The sequence below is a fragment of the Neovison vison genome, chromosome 11 (assembly GCF_020171115.1).
Source record: "Neovison vison isolate M4711 chromosome 11, ASM_NN_V1, whole genome shotgun sequence".
In the NCBI taxonomy this organism is placed as follows: Eukaryota; Metazoa; Chordata; class Mammalia; order Carnivora; family Mustelidae; genus Neogale; species Neogale vison.
In genome coordinates, this window is record NC_058101.1 from 12,597,029 (window position 1) to 12,615,546 (window position 18,518).

At 36.4% G+C, this 18,518-nt stretch overlaps 1 protein-coding gene across 4 annotated transcripts in view; it reads right to left on the reverse strand.

Annotated features, from left to right (window-relative positions):
* Positions 1-18,166, reverse strand: part of YTHDC1 (YTH domain containing 1) — a 36,355-nt gene extending 18,189 nt beyond the window's left edge. For 2 of the 4 annotated variants that reach the window (XM_044225785.1, XM_044225784.1), the window contains exons 1-7: positions 17,767-18,166; positions 7,781-7,882; positions 7,012-7,340; positions 6,460-6,892; positions 1,544-1,633; positions 1,016-1,069; positions 362-456 (exon numbers count right to left, since the gene is read on the reverse strand). In XM_044225785.1, coding sequence (XP_044081720.1) covers positions 362-456; positions 1,016-1,069; positions 1,544-1,633; positions 6,460-6,892; positions 7,012-7,340; positions 7,781-7,882; positions 17,767-17,794 — 1,131 coding nt within the window. In that variant the 5' untranslated portion in view covers positions 17,795-18,166. The remainder of the gene's footprint in view (positions 1-361; positions 457-1,015; positions 1,070-1,543; positions 1,634-6,459; positions 6,893-7,011; positions 7,341-7,780; positions 7,883-17,766) is intronic. The other 2 variants (XM_044225787.1, XM_044225786.1) reach the window with 1 other exon arrangement.
* Between the last annotated feature and the right edge of the window lie 352 nt (positions 18,167-18,518).

Sequence of the window (18,518 nt, forward strand, 5' to 3'; positions counted from 1 at the left end):
CAGCATCAATATAAAATAAAAAATGGTTAATTACAGAGACATTTAAAGAAATGTTAGTACAGTAAGTTAGCAACTGAATACAGAAACATAAAAATCAAAAGAAACACTCTTTTATGGTACAAAGTATAAAAAAACATATTCTTCAGTATCACATATTTTGACTTCTAAAATTATCTTTAGAACACTCAAATTACTATTAGGTTGCCTAACCAGCTACAAAGCAGACCCTAAATGGCGACTGGACTATGGATCTTTACAGCTTTAATGAAAATCAGAGTACACTACTCAAGATAATCAAAGTCCACCTTCCCATTTAAAATTTTCAAGATTGGGATAGTTTCAACAGAACTGATGCTAATACCTTAGCTTTGGCAAGAGACACATTCTCATGGTTGTTACTCTTTATGAGAAAAAATCTTGCATCCTGTAGGACATATTTGAGTTTACTGGTTTGATCTGGAAAAAAAAATAAAATAAAATCCAAACTGATTAACTGGAGGCCATTATTACAGAGGTGTAAGCTGTACTGAAATTAGCCCTCCACAACCCAGCTAAACTTTTAGAATTCATCATCACCCGTTCGATCTGGAAAGCTAAGCCACAACACATAATAGAGCAAAGCTAAGAAAAGACACCAGCACTCTGCAAGAAGTTAAACCTAGTGATGTTCCGATATATCAGATTCATATTTAAGTATGAAAACAGCTACAAATTTTATAGATATCTTTTACCAGATTATTCATTTTAATAGACCATTATGCTATTAAATCTATATATATACCATCCACTGTGTCCAAAACCACAAATACCCTGAAATGTTTGCTATTGTTCTAAAAGATATGGAGTTAAGAAGTAAATATGGAGCTGTCTCTTTGTAAGACTACATTATTAATTATTTTCTTCAATGTAATATATCAGAACATTACTACATTAAAACCATTAATGGAGAACTAATAAGGCAAAATAATGACTTTATGCAGCATGCAATGAAAACAATTTCAAATTTAAATGATACCTTTTCGGACAGCACGAACGGAAGATGATAATTTCTCATGCTTCTTTTCTGAACCTGTATTTAGCCAAAGTACATTTGTTCAGATTGAGCTTTAATAGAGATAAGACAAAATTTCTACAGTCTTGTCACATAAAGTTCTCATTCAAGACAAATTATTCTTCCTGGCGCACCCACACACACAAAAAAAATACTTCTCAATGTGTACGAGTGTTTCATTTTTGGGGTTGTTTGGATTTTTTAAAAATACGTATATTTGAACAGTTTCCCACTCAGAAAACTAGTCACTGAATCATCATCTTCCAAGAAAAAAAAAAAAAAAGTGAAATTCCACTTAAGCAGTAACAGAACAGGATTAAAATAATAAGAAAAAGCTTAGTTTCCTCTAGAATTATTACACTGAACATGCCAAAAATCAGTACTAATGAACATCAACAAGTTCACACTAAACTACAGCCTCCACACTTTCTATAGCAAGTTACATTAGGATCAGTCAGATATGATCACAAAATAAAAGTAAAATGAGGATACCTGCATAGGACTCTGATGCAGAGCTTCCACTTCTATCAAAAACAATCGGAGAGATGCCTCTAGCTCTCTTCCTTTCCTTCTTTTTCTCATCTAAAAGGAATTCAAACAAGATTTTTTAAAACATTACAATATAGGTACAGGTACTCAAATAAGAATACATCATGTGCCTGGGTTTTGCACAATCACTAAGTACTAGTCACTGCTAATCTCTCTCCTGACCCCTCAGTTTCCTCAGAAGGTGTTCCATTTTAAAGACACTGTTCAAAAAACAGAAACATGTTGCTTCTCCCACCAACTTCAATCATATTAAAAACACATGGCCATAACTGAGAACTACTTATCCTATACATAAAGGTAGTGTTGAATAAAGTTTTCCAAGGGGAAAAAATCTGCAAAGTAAACACAACTTTTATCTCAGTCAAATATACTATGTCTCTTTCTATGTACCAGGTACCACTGTTCTAAGTCCTCTCTCTAAAAAGTATACTATCATTCTTCATTACTATAATTCTTCATTACAATTCCAACTCTGATTCTTTGATGTCTGACAAACCCCAGAACCCAAAGCTTTTCAACTGTAAAAAAAAAAAAAAATAATACTAATACATTAGTGATTCCTTTTCTGGTTGCCACTGCTTGCTTTTGTGTCTTCAATTCCATTCTTCATGATCATTTCCCTCTTGGATTCCTGTTGTTCTTTGCAAATTGAATTTAAAATTTATTCTTAAAATGCTACTGATAGCCTATGTATTTATAGCCTATGTATTTCTACTAAGAAGCTGAGAATCTTTAGTAGACAGAAGAGATTTGCATTACCTGTTTATTTACGAACAATTTCAAGCTTAATTTGGAACTTTAGAAGCATATAAACAAACACCTAAAATGGAATTAGGCTCTCCTGTCTATTTATTGGGATTTTAATCATACCACTGTAAATTCTTTTACTTTTCAGCTACAAGAAGAAACAAATATGGAAACAAAATGCACACATTTTTATAAAAATGGCAGAAAGCTGAAAAAAAAAGATCCTGCATACAATTTTCTATTATGACTATAAACAGTTACCTATTTAAAAAGATTTAGCTAAATTATCTCCCTAATCCTCGTAACAAGCTCATGAAATACTTAAGGCCATTATTCTCATTTACAGAAATGAGGAGTGGTTAGGCAACTTGGCCCGCGTCCCACATTTCCTGGATGGCAGAACCTAGTTTCAAATTCAAGTCCTCTAGCTTGAAAGTATAAGCCCTGAGTTCTTTTCTTACTGAGCAAATAGAAAAGGCATTTTCCTACTATTCCTGAAGGGGGATTCCAGGTCTAACTAGTTTGAAGATGGAAAATTCCAAGGACATTCTTAAGTTAAGTTCCTTTTCTTTTACTTTTTTTTTTTTTTTTAAAACATCTTCCCCTTTACTATGTACTGCTGTTTCTCCAAAAAGACCTAAGCAGCTTGTAAGTGACACCGGTTTTCCTAACACAGGACTGAAGAGAAGTGCAGGGAAGCACGTACTGGCACAATTACAAAGCCAAGCCCAGTTAAAGCGAGCAGCCATGAGGACATCACGGTATCTCAAGTAACCAAGTATAACATATTTCCAGAAAAGCATTTATTTCCAGGCTCACTTGCTTTGACTCATAATTGAACTTTCAAAAGCTTTTTGTTTTGGGGTTTTTTTTTTTTAAGATTTTGTTTGTTTATTTCAGAGAGCATGCAAGAGGGATCACAGAGGGAGAAGAAGCAGACTCCCTGCCCAACAGGGAGCTGGACACAGGGCTCAACCCCAGGACCCCGAGATCATGACCTGAGCTGAAGGCAGATACTTAACCAATTGAGCCACCCAGGCGCCCCTGAACTTTGAAAAAAGTTTCAAGAATTCTCTCCCTCAGGATCAACTATAAGACTTCAAGTGAACAGACTGAAGCCTTTTGGTATAAAATGACTAAAAACCTCACCCAAATAGATGAGAAACAGGTTTTGTCAAATGCTAAATCTCTTTCTCATACTTGTATTTTGTTCACTGACTACATGTACATATATAGTGCCTAGCACTCTGCAGAAATACAATCCAGTGAATCAATGAGTATGACATTCACAAGATTAAAAATACAACCTTGTTAAATTCTTTATTTAAAAATTCTAGCGTGTCTATCATTTTTTCTCTTGGAACACGTAGGAGTCTAAGCATTAGGAGCTGATCACTAATAATATACCTTCTGCTGATAATTACGAACAATATTTTATAAAGATCTCTCACTAACATGAGAGGAAAAAAAAAGCAAAGTTAAGATCCTGTCCACTTTTTTTTTAAGAGAAAACTTCAACTTTTAAAATAAATACCATTAGAAATCTCCAAGGATTTTTTCATTTTTTTTTTAATAAGTAACTCTTACGGCTCTTAAGTTTATGATCTCCTCTCCTAACTACGATTCTCAGCTCAAAAGAACAATGAAACTCATCTAACAAACTTTTAATGACCACCAAAGTGTGCCACTTTTATAAATAAGTTATTGAAAATTCTGAAGAAAAAAAAAAGAGGTGAAATAAACTAGAAACTAGAAAATTCATTAACACAGAAAGTAAACTTTGATCCCTTCTGTTTAAAAACAGACATCTCCTGGGGTTACTAAATGGGTGACTCAGTTAGTTAAGCGTTCAACTCTTTTTTTTTTTTTTTCCACTTTATTTATTTTCAGAAAAACAGTATTCATTATTTTTTCACCACACCCAGTGCTCCATGCAAGCCGTGCCCTCTATAATAGCGTTCAACTCTTGATTTCAGCTCAGGTCATGATCTCAGGGTCATGAGATCGAGCCCTGAACTGTGCTCCACACTCGGTAGAGCGTCTGCTAGAGCGTCTCCCTCTACCCCTTACCTACCTTCACGCGCTCACGTTCTCTCTCAGACAAATCTTTAAAAAAAACAGATTATCTCCTAATTAAGGAATTCCAAATCCACCCCCATTTTTCTTTCACACATTTTTATGAAAAACTACTCCATGATTAAAAATAGTAACTTCCTGCACAATAAACAGTCTCTAAATCATGTTCCACATAAGGGATCTTCCAAGGATAATCCAGTTTCCTTTAATAAGCAAAGTAAGAATTCCAGGTATCTCTTTAAAAATAATAAATTCTCCAATACAACAGTTTTGATGTATAGGTTCATGAAACTATGGGCTACCATTTAATATTAAATGTCTTCTCCATAAAAATAGGAAGTATTATCAAGTACCTTGCTACAGTATCAGCACCACCTAGAAGCTTGTTAAAAATGTAGATTTTAAGTCCTATCCATGTAAATAAATCTCCCTTGACTTAAATAAGACAAATAAGAAATATTGTTCCTAACACAGATACCAAAAAGAAGATTCGTAAAATAGAATTTCCCCTACCCCATGGATATTTAACACATTCATCACAGTAAGTAAACATTCATTCATATTATAAATGCACTTTTTGTTCTCTATCCATTACTATAATTATAAAAGATATACGATCCCATCAGTTTGCAAAAAGTATGATGGGAAAGTACAATTAAAGATTCCACAAAGTTTGGGATGCCTGGGTAGCTCAGTCGATTAAGCCTCTGCTTTAGGACTGGGTCATGATCCCAGGGTCCTGGGATTGAGCCCCCCATCAGGCTCCCTGATCAAAGGGAGGTCTGCTTCTCTTTCACCCTCTCCCTCGGCTCCCACCCCGTTTGTGCTCTCGCTTAATTTCTAATAAATAAAATCTTAAAAAAAAAAAAAAATTCCACAAAGTTGTGGTTTTTTTTTTATCAAACTCAACTATTCGTCTATTCATTTTAGCTCTTTAACCCCTTTTATAATCCTCTCAAACAACTCCCAAACTAGAACTGAAGTGAGCAAAAGGTTGAAAGCACTTTAGTTACCAACCTCTAAAAAACAGAAAATAGCTGGCCATTTGTTCTATTACCTATACAATTTTAAGAATGACTTACTAACAGTGTACCAGAAAAATAATAAAATTTTGTAATAATGAAGTTATAATGATCCTATATAACAGAATACTATTATCTTCCTACTGCAACATTTAGTTCATTTAGAATACACAGCAGATCTGGCTACATCCAGACAGAAGACAGCCTTGACAGCATGCATAACCATCATAAAATGGAAAGGGATCTTTTAAGTACCCTGACCTCTCCTTGTTGTACACTATCAAATTCCCCTCAAAAGAAGGTCTCCACCCTTAGCCTAGTGACAACTACCTAGCATTCCTATATTTACATCTCGTAGATCAGATAGGGATAAAATGGTAGGACACATAGTATGGAAGGAATGACGACCCAAGAGAGCCCTTAACCAACCACCCCACAAGAATCTTAAATTCTTATTTTCCACTTCTTGTACTTTTATACCCGGCCTTTGGGAGATCCTGCCCAAGTCAGTCAACCCACAAGTACAGAATTGGAAGAACAGTGTATACTCCCAAAAGAAAAAGTTGTTAAGATTTCTATTACCATATGTGATAGAAATCTATAGTCATTTATTTAACATGGCAAAACTATAGTACCTAGTAGACAGGTTCCACATCAATATACTTTTAGTACACCAGACATTAGTGTTTACATAAGATGTTGGCTAGTATGGAAATCTAAGAATTTATAACATTAAAATCTGAAATACATTTCCACACAGTGAAATAATCAGACTTGTATTCATTTAGAATACAATCAACTCGAAGCTGGGAAACACATTTACTAAGACATATAAATCTCAAATGTATTTATATTACTAAAAGTACAAAATGCAAGACAATCTTATTAACACCCCACATCTCAAAATATTTTATAATTTAAACATGTTCAGAAATAAATCTTTGTCTTTAAAAAAAAAAAGGTTTGTCTTTTTTTTAATTTAAAAGACAAACTTATAAATACAAAAAGTAGTACCTGATCCATCTGTGCCTGAACCAGATCTGACAGATCCATCTGTGAAAGAAACGGACTCAGAATCAGAGTCGCTAGCTTCACTTCGAGTATCATAATCATTTCCCTCTTCCTTCTGGTCTCTCTCATCCTGTTCATATTCTTCTTCTTCCTCCTCCTCTTCTTCTTCCTCCTCCTCCTCCTCCTCCTCTTCCTCCTCCTCCTCCTCTTCTCCATCTTCATCCACTTCTTCATCTTCCTCTGCATCTTCCTCTACCTCTTCATCTTCCTCCACATCTTCCACGCCCTCCTCCTCATTCTCAGTGTTGTTGCCCTGCTCATCAGAAGAGCCACTGCTGCCAGTCTCATGGTCAGAGCCATACTCTTCAGAGTTCACTTCTTCCTTAGAAGACTGGCTGGATCTGCTTGCACGTCTATCCACTTCAAGCCCAATTCTCTGATGTTTAAAGAAAAAGGGAATCAGCAGTCATATAACAGAAAAGGTCAGAGCGAATAAACAGTTCTAAAGCCTCAAAAAGAACTGCTTTGTTTTACATCTGCAATAACATTTACTACCTCAGAATCATCTGGCGTAGGGGATTTGGTCCTCCTTTCAGGATCTCTTTTCCGGAGACAAGTTTTTTCAGGTTGATTCTTGTAAGGTTCTCTAGAAGCACTGCTTGACAAACGAATCTTTCGATCAGCTTCTAGACGCTTGCTTCTTTCAGATCTTTGATATTCCTCATTTTTATACTCTGCAACTGACTTTCCTTTAGTACTAACTATTCTTTTGTTATTGCTCGCAGATGAGCTCAGTGGCTTAGTAATCAACTGCCTTGAATGAACAGAAGGCTTCTGTCGCTTGATGTCAGTAGATTCCATTCGGTCACTTTTTCTTTTTGATCCTTAAAAATACAATTTAAAGAAAGCATATACATGTATTCTAGGCATTCTATTTGTTTCACCCAAGATTAACAGATAATACATATCAAAGGCTCATTTCTTTAAAATGTCTTCTGAAATGTTAATCATAAAAAAAAAGCTTGCAAATATTGGAATAAATTCAGGCATGAGATATTTCACGCATTGAAAAAAATAGATCACTTTTATTCATAAAGAACTGGGTACACCACAGTTTGTTACAACTGTACTTTTGGTGTTAACAGACTCAACAAATAAGAACAAATACAAAGTCACTTTCTTAATAAATTAAATCTCTATTTAATTTTTTTAAATTACATTTTTAAAAATTTTAATTTTTTTAAAAATTACATTTTTAAAAAATTTAATTTTTTTTAAAAATTACATTTTTTTAAAAAATTTAGTTTTTTTAGAAATTACATACCCTTTTTCTCGTTTTTATCTTGTTCACTCTCTGGATTATACAGTTCATCATCCTGTTCTGGTACTTCAGTCAAAATATCATCTAAAACATTAAGTTCTCCATCTGAAAGCAAGAAAATTAAAAATAGGGAAAAATCATTACCATTAAGCATTTATCTTTGACCACTACACTGGGTCTACATACATGGTAACATAACCCTCAAAGACATTTTATTTCAGGATCAAGACACAATACTAATTCTGTAAAACCATACAAATAAAGGACATGATATAGACCTCTTGTCTACAAAGCCAGGAGTAGTATATACCCACCCCATAGGGTATAAAAGCAGATACTGGAGTACAAACAGAATATGTTAAGAATTTCTTTAACTATATCTCATTTTCTAGTATCTAATTTTTCCACCTGCTTTAAAATGTGCACAAAAAATTAGGACAGAAATACAAGTGTGTAACATCAACACACACTTACCAAGGACTGTGTACACCTCAAGATACTTAGTATCAAGAAAAAAGAGTATTTTACAATGGAGAAACATGACAGATTCCAACTTAACTACAGCCAAATCAGTATCAAAGACCACCTGGCATAATGCACAATAATTCTGAGACATTCGGATGCAAAAATGCAAACTCTGAACCTTTATGTGAGAAATGACAAATAAACTGAAATGAAGAGTCATGAACTACAAACAGTAAGAAATTACTCCAGATTAAAAGAGAATAAAAAGACATGGTAACTGAATAAGGCACATAACTGGGAAGCTAGTAGTAAGGTCTGTAGATTACAGTAAATGTCACTGTTAATTTCCTGAATTTTGATAGTACCATCAGTAAGTAAAAGTCCTAATTCTTAAAGAAATACATATTTAAGTCTTTAGGGACAAAGAAGTATCATGTCTGCAACTGACAAATGGTTCAGGGAAAAAAGTATGTCTGCACAGGCATATGTCCACAGAGAAAATTAGGGAAGACTGCATCCAAGAAAAACAATGTGGTGAAAAGTTAACATTTGTGGAATATGGTTGAAAGGTAAAAAAATCTTTTGTTGTACTATTTCAGCTATTCTGTCCAAAAACATCAAAATAACATTAAAGGTAAAAAATTAAAAAATAAAAAAAATAAAAAAAAACTACTTCTGTCCTGCACAGAAATCATTTCAGGATGCTGGTATAAACTACAAGACATGTTAACTTGTTCAGACAAGAGAACTGTTGACTCTAATTGACATACTGAATGATGGTAAAAGCCAGCAACTCAGTTTTCTCACTGTATCCTTACTCCCGCCATATACAAAAGGACAAAATAAATCCTAGAAATACATGCCTATTTACTACTTTAAACTGATTTTTATTATATGGGTGACTGGGTGGCTCAGTCAATTAAATGTCTGCCTGTGGCTCAGGTCATGATCCCAGGGTCCTGGGACAGAGCCCCACATCAGGCTCCCGGCTCTGCAGGGAGTCTGCTCCTTCCTTCTCCCTCTCCCTCTGCCCCTGTTCATGCTCATGCTCTCCTGCTCACTCTCTCTCAAATAAAATCCTTTTAAAAAATTAAATAAATAAATAAATAATTTTTAAAATGTGCACTAAAGCTAATGATAAACGCTCACATTATTAAGTATTCTGGTGTCAAAAATCTCTCTCCAAATTTAAAGTATGATGAAGGGAAATGTAAAGTCATGAACACTGATGAGATAGGATAATTTTATTTATGGCTCCAGCCAAAAAGCAAAGCCCATTCAAAATTAGAACAAGGGCTACTAACCTGACCTGAGGTCTATAAACAGGATAAATGAGACTAAAATATCTTCAAAGGTGGACAGAAATAAGTGACTGAAGAGAATTAAAATACTTAATGTAGGTATAAGAAAGATAGATTACATGGGATATGGAAAAATAACTCAGTATTTGGAATCAGATACAAATGCTATTTAAGAACACATCTTCTTCAGTATTTGGAATTAAAGACCGTTGCTGCTTAAGAACATTCATGGGCACCTAGGTGGCTCAGTTCTCTTGAGAGCTGGTTTCAGCTCAGGTCATGATCTCATAGGTCATGGAATTGAGCCCTGTGTTGGGACTCCAAGCTAAGCGTATGTTCTTTAGAGATTCTCTCCCTCTGCTCCTCCCCAACAATGCACGCATGCTGTATGTCTCAATTAAATAAATAAAATCTTAAAAGAAAAAAAAAGGACATTCCATATGCTGGCATGGCATATCAATTGATTTCTTTGGGTAGTTAACAGTATACTTTACTGGTTTTCTAAAATGAATATATATACTATAAGGATTGTTTTTATTTTTATTTATAGTTCTCTAATCAGTAAAAAGGTAGATCCAACATATCTTCACAGAATCAATTACATTTCTGAGCCAAAAAAAAAAGGCAAAAAAAACCATAACAATTAATAAAAAGCAAAAAAAACCCTATCACAATGAAATAGACCATTAAGTAAACACAGTGCTACACAAATCTTTTCATAAAATCACCAGCTCTGTATTAGAAATATCAACCCAAAAGCCTAAACATTTACATGAAATTATATACTTTACATGTGCTAAATCTAATACAGAATGAATCATTTGTGCAGGTTGATTTAAATCAATTTAAATTTCAGGTATGTTTAAATTATGGTTTCCCTATTTTAAAAAAAGGGTATTGTTTAAAAGTGCCTTAACAAATAATTGCATTAGTCAAATGTAGAGATTGGTTGCAGTTTTTTAAAAGCAGCTATGAAGTTTTAAGACAATAAATATTAACCAATGCTTACTTTTTTTTTTTAACATTTTACCACTTTCACATATATCATTTATATACCTACATGAAACACCTAATGTTTTATCATCCATTACTTCACAGATTTAAAAAAAAAAAAAAAAAAAAGGGGGAGCTCAGAAGTACAAGCTGACCAAATTCATATGTCTAGAAACAGATGGGTACAAGCCTACAAGTTCAGGTTTTCTAAATCTAGAACTAAATTAGATGGGGAACATTTGAAAAACCTTTAAACAAAATGTAAGAGAAACAACAAAAACAAATTATAAAAAAGTCACATGCACTGCATTTCAAATTAATGCACCAGAAAGCTCTGTATGACTGACATTATAGCATCTTGAAATTTAAGAACACTACATCCTCACTTGATATTTTACACATTTTTATCCATATATTTCATTAGACCGATAACCTACCTGTTTTTATCACAATACTGGCAAACAAAAACCTGCAGAACAAATTCAGCCTATGACTTAATTTGACCAGCAAGGTGAGAATGGCTTCTGTATCTTAAAGACTGTGTTCAAAGCAGGGGGTGTGGGGGTAGAGAGGGGGACACAGTGCAAAAAACATGTGACAAACCCTTATGTGGTCCACAAAGCCTAAAATATTATTTAGTATCTGACCCTTTACAAAGTTTGCCAACCCCTAATATATATGACATTTTAAATTACTTTTCTCCATTATTGAAACCTCTCATATCCTTACTGTAATATAATATACAGAAGATCTGGATTTGGAAAAAAATCCAGGACTTCATTTAAGACCTAAGTTATCTTCAGGAAGGATCCAGTCTGAGCTCCAGTTTCCTCACTTCTGATAAGAGGCATTTAGAATAAAAGTATCGGTGTTCAGGGAAAGGAACAGGAGCAGTTATTTGAATCTCTTGATGAGTTTTTAACCTGTAAGTCTTTCCCTATCACTATCAAATTCTAATAAATCCTGCCTGCCATGAACCTTGTGTTAATGACTAGGGTAGATGATACATAAAATCTGGGGAACACAAAGATCCGTTTTAAAAAAATAAATAAATATAATATGCCATCCCAAAACACAGTGGCTAAAACAATACAATAATTTATTATTATTGCTTATAGTTCTGGTGCTCAGCGAAGCTCTCGTGTGGCTGCGGTCAGATGACCGGCAGGGCTAGAATCACCTGAAGGCTTCTTCATTCACCCGTGTGGCTGGCACCTACACGGGGAAGACTCAATACAGCTGAGGCTTCTAGAGCATTTCTTTCTGTGGTCACTCTCTCATGGCAGCTTCAGGGGAGGCAGACTTTTTACATGGTGGTTTAGGGCTCTAAATAAGTACACCCCGAAAGAGAAAAAGCCAAGCAAAAGCTCAGTTCAGTATTTTATTCAGAGGCAATCACAAAAGTCTACTCAGGTTCCAACAGAGGAGACAAAAACTCCACCTAATGGATGGAGAAGTGTCAAATACTTAGTAGGTGTTTTCAAAGCTATCACCATCTACTTAGTTCTGTTTAAACTTAAGGATTTTAATTACAAAAGGTGTATTTTTAAAAACCGAAATCAGTTTTAAAATGTGAGAGTTTACAATAATGGGTTATAAAGCTAACTTAAGCTGCTTTCTCTGACCAATTCTTTGACTGGCTAGAAAAAGTACACTCTATACATATTTCAATTCATTTTTCAACCCAGAATGAATTATAAAGAAAGCAAATATTATTTTAATATTCTGAGAAGCTACTGCTGCTGACGACTAATCATCACTGGCATATTCCTTTTGGAAAAAAGTAATTTACATAAAATAAAAGTAATTTAAAATAATACCCACTAGTTCTCTAGTGTGGCCTGCTTTAAAGTACCTTAATAAATTTAATTTTGGGGGCGCCTGGGTGGCTCAGTGGGTTAAGCCGCTGCCTTAGGCTCAGGTCATGATCTCAGGGTCCTGGGATCGAGTCCCGCATCGGGCTCTCTGCTCAGCAGGGGGCCTGCTTCCCTCTCTCTTTCTGCCTGCCTCTCCACCTACTTGTGATTTCTCTCTGTCAAATAAATAAATAAAATCTTTAAATAAATAAATAAATAAATTTAATTTTTATTTTATTTTTTCAAATAAACTTTATTTTTAATAAAGAAAGTTAAATCACTCTGCATCGTAAAAATATACACCGTATATTCTATTAATTTATTATTACTACGTATATTTTAGATATTCAATTCCTTCATAGTAGCTTGACAGCAGCACCTCAACCTAAGAATATTAACGATAAAAAAAAAAAAGGTTAGCAAATGCCAGATTAAGAAGAATTCTATGAACATAAAATTCACGTATTACAAAAATAACTCTGCTGTAATATTTCTATGAGATAAAGCACTTCACATAGTTTTTGGATTAAGTCTCTATAAAGAATCCAATATTGGGGCTCCTAGGTGGCTCAGTTGGTCGCTTAAATGTCGGCCTTCGGCTCAGGTCATGATTCCGGGATCAAGTCCTACATCAGGCTCCCTGCTCAGCACGGAGTCAGCTTCTCCCTCTCCCTCCAGCTCATGCTCTTAAGTAAATAAAATCTTTTTAAAAAAACAGTTTTTGAAAATTATTTTAAAAAGTTAAGAAACCAAGGATGCCACACCAAAAAGAATTTTGTCACAGTGAATTAGCTCAAATGAAACACAAAATTATTCATTAAAGAGTATTTCTTCTTACAGCTAAAATATAAATTCATCCAAAAGTTATACCCTAAAAATCTAGATGACGGGAATCTAGCTCTTGGACACAGTTGTGGAAACTCCAAGGATCCATACAAAAATGCACACCTTGCGTTTTTTAAAAGGACTATCTGGTCATTAAGGAACCAGATTCTCATCTGAAAGCAACCAGCAGGAGCAGTCCTGATACAGAGAAGGTAATATATGCCATGGTTTTGCAAGAGACAATCTGATTTTATGCCTGGTAAACGTGTATTTACAAATACTGCCTGCCTACACACAGACCATGCCATCTCTTACACTTTTTTTTTAACATAATACCTACCATTAACTATTGAACAAGGACTTTAATGTGCCTGACCCTAGTATGCATGTAAGCCTGTAATTCCTGAATAACAATGTTAAATAACTGCAAAGAAGTTTAGTATACATGATACTTTGTGCAAGAGTAGAAATGGTAAGGAGGACAATCCTACACAACTCTAATGGTTTAACTAACTACCTTAACAAAATCCGAGCACTATATTGTCCCATCGTCCAAAGTTTCAAAAGGATACCCAAATTCAGATTTTTATTTGGAATTGACTGACTTACTAAACACTGCCTCAAAAACAAAACAAAAATGCAGGTTGTTGCTACAGCTTGACTCTTCTGTGTAAGTGCAATCTGTGAATGTTTTGTGCTCACAATACTGATATAAAAAAGCCTTCACTATCATCACTAATGCAAGCTAGCACAATCTTATTTGTCATCTCAAATTAACAGCAAACTGAGTTTTGAAACAAAGGTAAAGATCCAGGGATACAAGAGGCAAAACAAGAAAATAAAAAGAATCACTGTCTTCAGAACTTACTCAAAACCTGTCAAGATGTTAGGAATAACAAGGCTTATTATTTTTTTTTTAACTATTCTATTGGGGGATTTTTGTTTGTTTTAGATAATATTGGGAAACTGGAAATCTAACTAGCTTTCAAAGTACTTGAACCATCAGGTTAGGTATATAACAAGAATGCCAGAATGAAGCCCGCAGAATTGAAGTGACTTCACTAAAATCTTACAACTGTGAATCCAAATTTAATGCTCTTTGCACTATACCAGAATTACTCTTTAATCTTGAAATTCCTGGCCCAGGGAGGCCACAAATCTTAACTTCCAGGATAGCAGTGTAGAAAATTAACCTTTATCTGAGACACAGTTCATTGTTTAGAACCTGAAAGCTTCTGGGTCAGGAGATACAAGTATTATTTATTTGAGGGTCCAGCTTAACAAACTGAGACCTAGAATAGCCAAACAAAGAAAACCTGACAGGTAAATACACTACCATTCTGTTTTACAGAACACCAAAGTACAATATATATTTTATTTTAATTCATTTAATGTAGTTTTAATGGACTTTGACAAGAAGCAAGAATTCCTGGAACCTCCCCTTCTGTTATATTTTAGGTTAAACAGTCTCAGCTACTGTTTTGTCATTCCTAACTATCATCCCTCTAAACTGAAGTGTAGAGACTTGCATTTCCTGTCCCACACAATTTGCTGTTCTCCAATAAGCATACAATTTGAAGTCTAAGGGCAGCATTTTAAATTTTTGATCCTACTTCTATTATGGGTAAAACAAATATAAAGGAATATCAAATATATACTCTATGCTTTCTAAAGCCCGAACTAAAGTGGACCTAGGAAGTCATATTCTTCTAAGGCCCTATTACAGTGAGCACTATACTACGTACATACAATATGTGTATGTATATGTAACTGCGTGTACATACTTATATGTACTTGCCTATAGGACTGTGTGTGTACATATACAATTGAAACTGAGAAAACTCTTAGCTTTGGATAGCAACAGCAAATGTCACTTAGTTACCACTGAAGTCCAACCTTGAAGTCATTTTTGTTGAAGTCATTTTTTCAAGGCACTGAGTCATGATTAACTGTCACAAAGAACCTGGTGAACAAGAGACACACACAACCCTGGCCCTGATGGAGCTTTCAGTCTGATAATGTAGAAAAAATACTACTTATGCAAGTGGTAACTCATTACCCTCATATTGGATATATTAAATTTCACCCTCTTTCAGAAAGAACTTCGTTAAGTGCATAAGAAATAAAAATGAATACAAGGCATTTAGAGTAGAAAAGATATGTATACCTCATAGAGAAAAACTAACAGTTAACACCACCAACATTGCAGACTCTTTTAAATTCACTTTTTGGACATATAATCACCACTAGAATCAGAGAGAGCTGGCAATTTACATAGGCTTCAGCGTCTAGGTACGGGTAATAGAGAGGCATTATAGAAATTAATGTTTATTATACAATTAATGTGCAAAGCCCAATAATCCAAGGACTCTATTACTAAGTCTTTTGACTGTTCTGTGACCAACAGCAGACTTCTGCAATTTAAATTCATTTCTTAACAAGATCCTACATCACTGATGAAATCATTTAAGGCCTGTGACAAGTCTAATATTGTTACAGGGCTTAACGTTATAATTTCATAATGTTTCGTAGAAGATAACTAATAAGTACTTCTCTTCCCACTTTTCCTTGTTGAAAAAGGAGAAGGAAGAGGGAATGAGGTATTCTAATCCTGGTTATTATTCTAGCTGAGTGACCATGATCAACAAAGTGAGACACCCTGGACCTCAGTTTCCTTATTTACAAAATGAATTATTCTAGCAATCTTCTCATTCATTAAACCATTAGCAATTCCAGTAGGTTTTTATTTGCTAGCCTTCCCAGTAAACCAGAGACAATCTTTGATCTCAACTATAAAAATAAGCACTTATATCAGAGATTTTAAAATAGATATAAGTTCAACTACGGAAATGAAACTAATTTTTTAAAACTACACAAATGTGAGATATTTCAGAAGCTGACGACTTATCCTAAGTATTAATAATAGGCGGCATTGTAAGCCCCTAAGAATAGTTACAAAGTTTATGTATTTGGACTGCATTTTCATCACTACTTCCATTTCTAAAACAATTTTTAAAACATAACCTATTTTTCTTCCACAATGTATGTTAACGTGCCTATTACTGACTTAACAACTATGTCCATTTTAACAATGAACTCCTGGGAAGTACTTAACTTTTACTCGTTTTGTATTTGGTTGACCTCACCCACCACAACCACCACCCATACACACAGCTCATAGATTACACTCTGATACAAGTAAGTGTTGACAGAATTAATTTTTATTAATTAAAATCATCTATTTTAATAACTGATTTTACTACTAATTAAAAAGTTTATTTTTGTCACTAACATCATGCAACCTGAAGTTTACAACCCTTTTGTGCTTCCCAAAATTTGGGGGGGGGGGGGTAAGATTTAAGGAAGGTAAATTAAATACTACAATCTAATCATTGAAGCAATTGCTTATATTCCCATACACACCGCTTTCCAAGCCTGTCCCTATCCTAAAGCATGAAAACGCTTCTTTCTCTTAAGGAGAAAAAGAGAGACAGGCCTAATGCAACTTGACCCTAGAATCTATTTAACAAATGCCCCCACCCCCAAGTTAATTAACCACACAGAAGAGTAGACTTCTAAGATACAGGGCAGCAGCTGTGCCGTATTTTTTATCAACTATAACCTTCCCCAAACTACCAGGGTAAATCCTCACAGTCAGAAAAGACCCTAAGGCAACATGAAATCTAGCCTACTCTCCAGACCGATAATGATCCAGGATATTCATTAGTATCTGTAGGGCCTGGGAGGTCGGTATTTCAAAAGACAGGACATTCCATTCTGCCAACATCAGTTCTTCCTGTATTTCACTGTAATGTTATTCCTCCAGCTCTCTCTAAATTCCATCCGTGGGTTCCCGGTGGTACCCTCTGGGTGCTAGCACAATGTGTTTCTATCACAACAGCGGCCAGGATGATTTTTGCCAACCCTAAAACGTGTTAAGTATCTTTTTCAAACATCATGTTTTCCAAAATAAGTATTCGAGGAACTAAATGGGCAATTCTTGCCATTTTGCCTATTTAACAGGAAGAGCCATAAATTACTTGTAGATATTTCTCGAGATGACTAATCCACTTGTACAACTTCTTAAATAGGGTCACTTACTAGACTGCCATCGTTCTGAAGGCGGCTTTAAGGGTTTTCGAAATTTTGCCTAAAATAAAAGGGTCGTTCTGAAAATACGCATTACATCCGCAGAATCCTACCAGGAAATGAACCTAAGGGTCGGCCACTCGGAACAGGCCCTCTCAGCCGCGCCCAGGACTGCTAAACGTAAAGTGAAGAGGGGAATAGGATTAAAAAAAAAAAAAAAAACCAGTAACCCACACACGGAAACCAATCCTAGGCGAGATGAAGAGCTAGGTCAAATGGAGATCGAGGACGCAAGGACAGGGCCTGGCTTCTTCCAGGGAGTCCAAGTGTCTCGGGTGGGAAGGATCGGCTCCGCGCGGGACAAGCTAACCTCCCCAACCCCCAACCCGCAACAACGACTACGGCTCCACCGACCCACTCCGGAGCGTCGCCTCCACCCGTCACCTTTCTCCGCACTAACCTTTCTCCTCCCGGCTGTCGGCCGCCATTGCTCCCCTCCTGTTTCCGCCGCCGCCGCCGCTGCCGCCGCCGCCGCCGCCGCCGCCGCCGCCGCCGCTTCGAAGCGACTCGCGCGGGCGCCGCAGCCGCGGCAGCCGTAGCACGGGCACGTCCGTCAGTCCGGCCGCTGGGCTGCGCGCTTCACACCTTGGCCTCTACCGCTCACCCTTCTCGACTCACCGTTTTTCCTCCCGCTTCTTCCCTTTCTCCCTTTTCTCCTTTCCTCCTTTCACTGCAACCTTTCTGGTGCCCTAGGCCCAGCCTTCTCGTTGGGGTTTGGGGACGGGAGGGGGTAAGGGGGAGGGAAGGGAAACAGATGGCGACGGCGGGCGGCGCTAAAATGGAGCCTGCTTCCTGCGCGAAACAATCCCGCTCCCGAAATGCCCTGCGCTGTTTACGCTTCGTTCCTCCGTGGGAGCGTCACAGTGCGGCGAGGGGCGGGGCAGCGGGCGGGGGAAGCGGGGCGGTCGAGGGAAACGTGATCACGTCAGCACGTCGCTCTGTCTCCCACAGCCGGGAGGGCGCCGGCCTCGAGTCTCGTGTTCAGGGGCTTGGGTGGCGGCAGTTGTAGGCTGGTGGGCTGCCCGCCGAGGCGCGTACGCTCGGGTGGCTCGGTTTTCTCACCTGAAAAGCCGAGTGACGGTCCTTAGCGCAAAAATGCTTCCGATTGTTCCGCGGAGCTCTTAATCCCGTTCTGCAAACCGGAGATTTAGC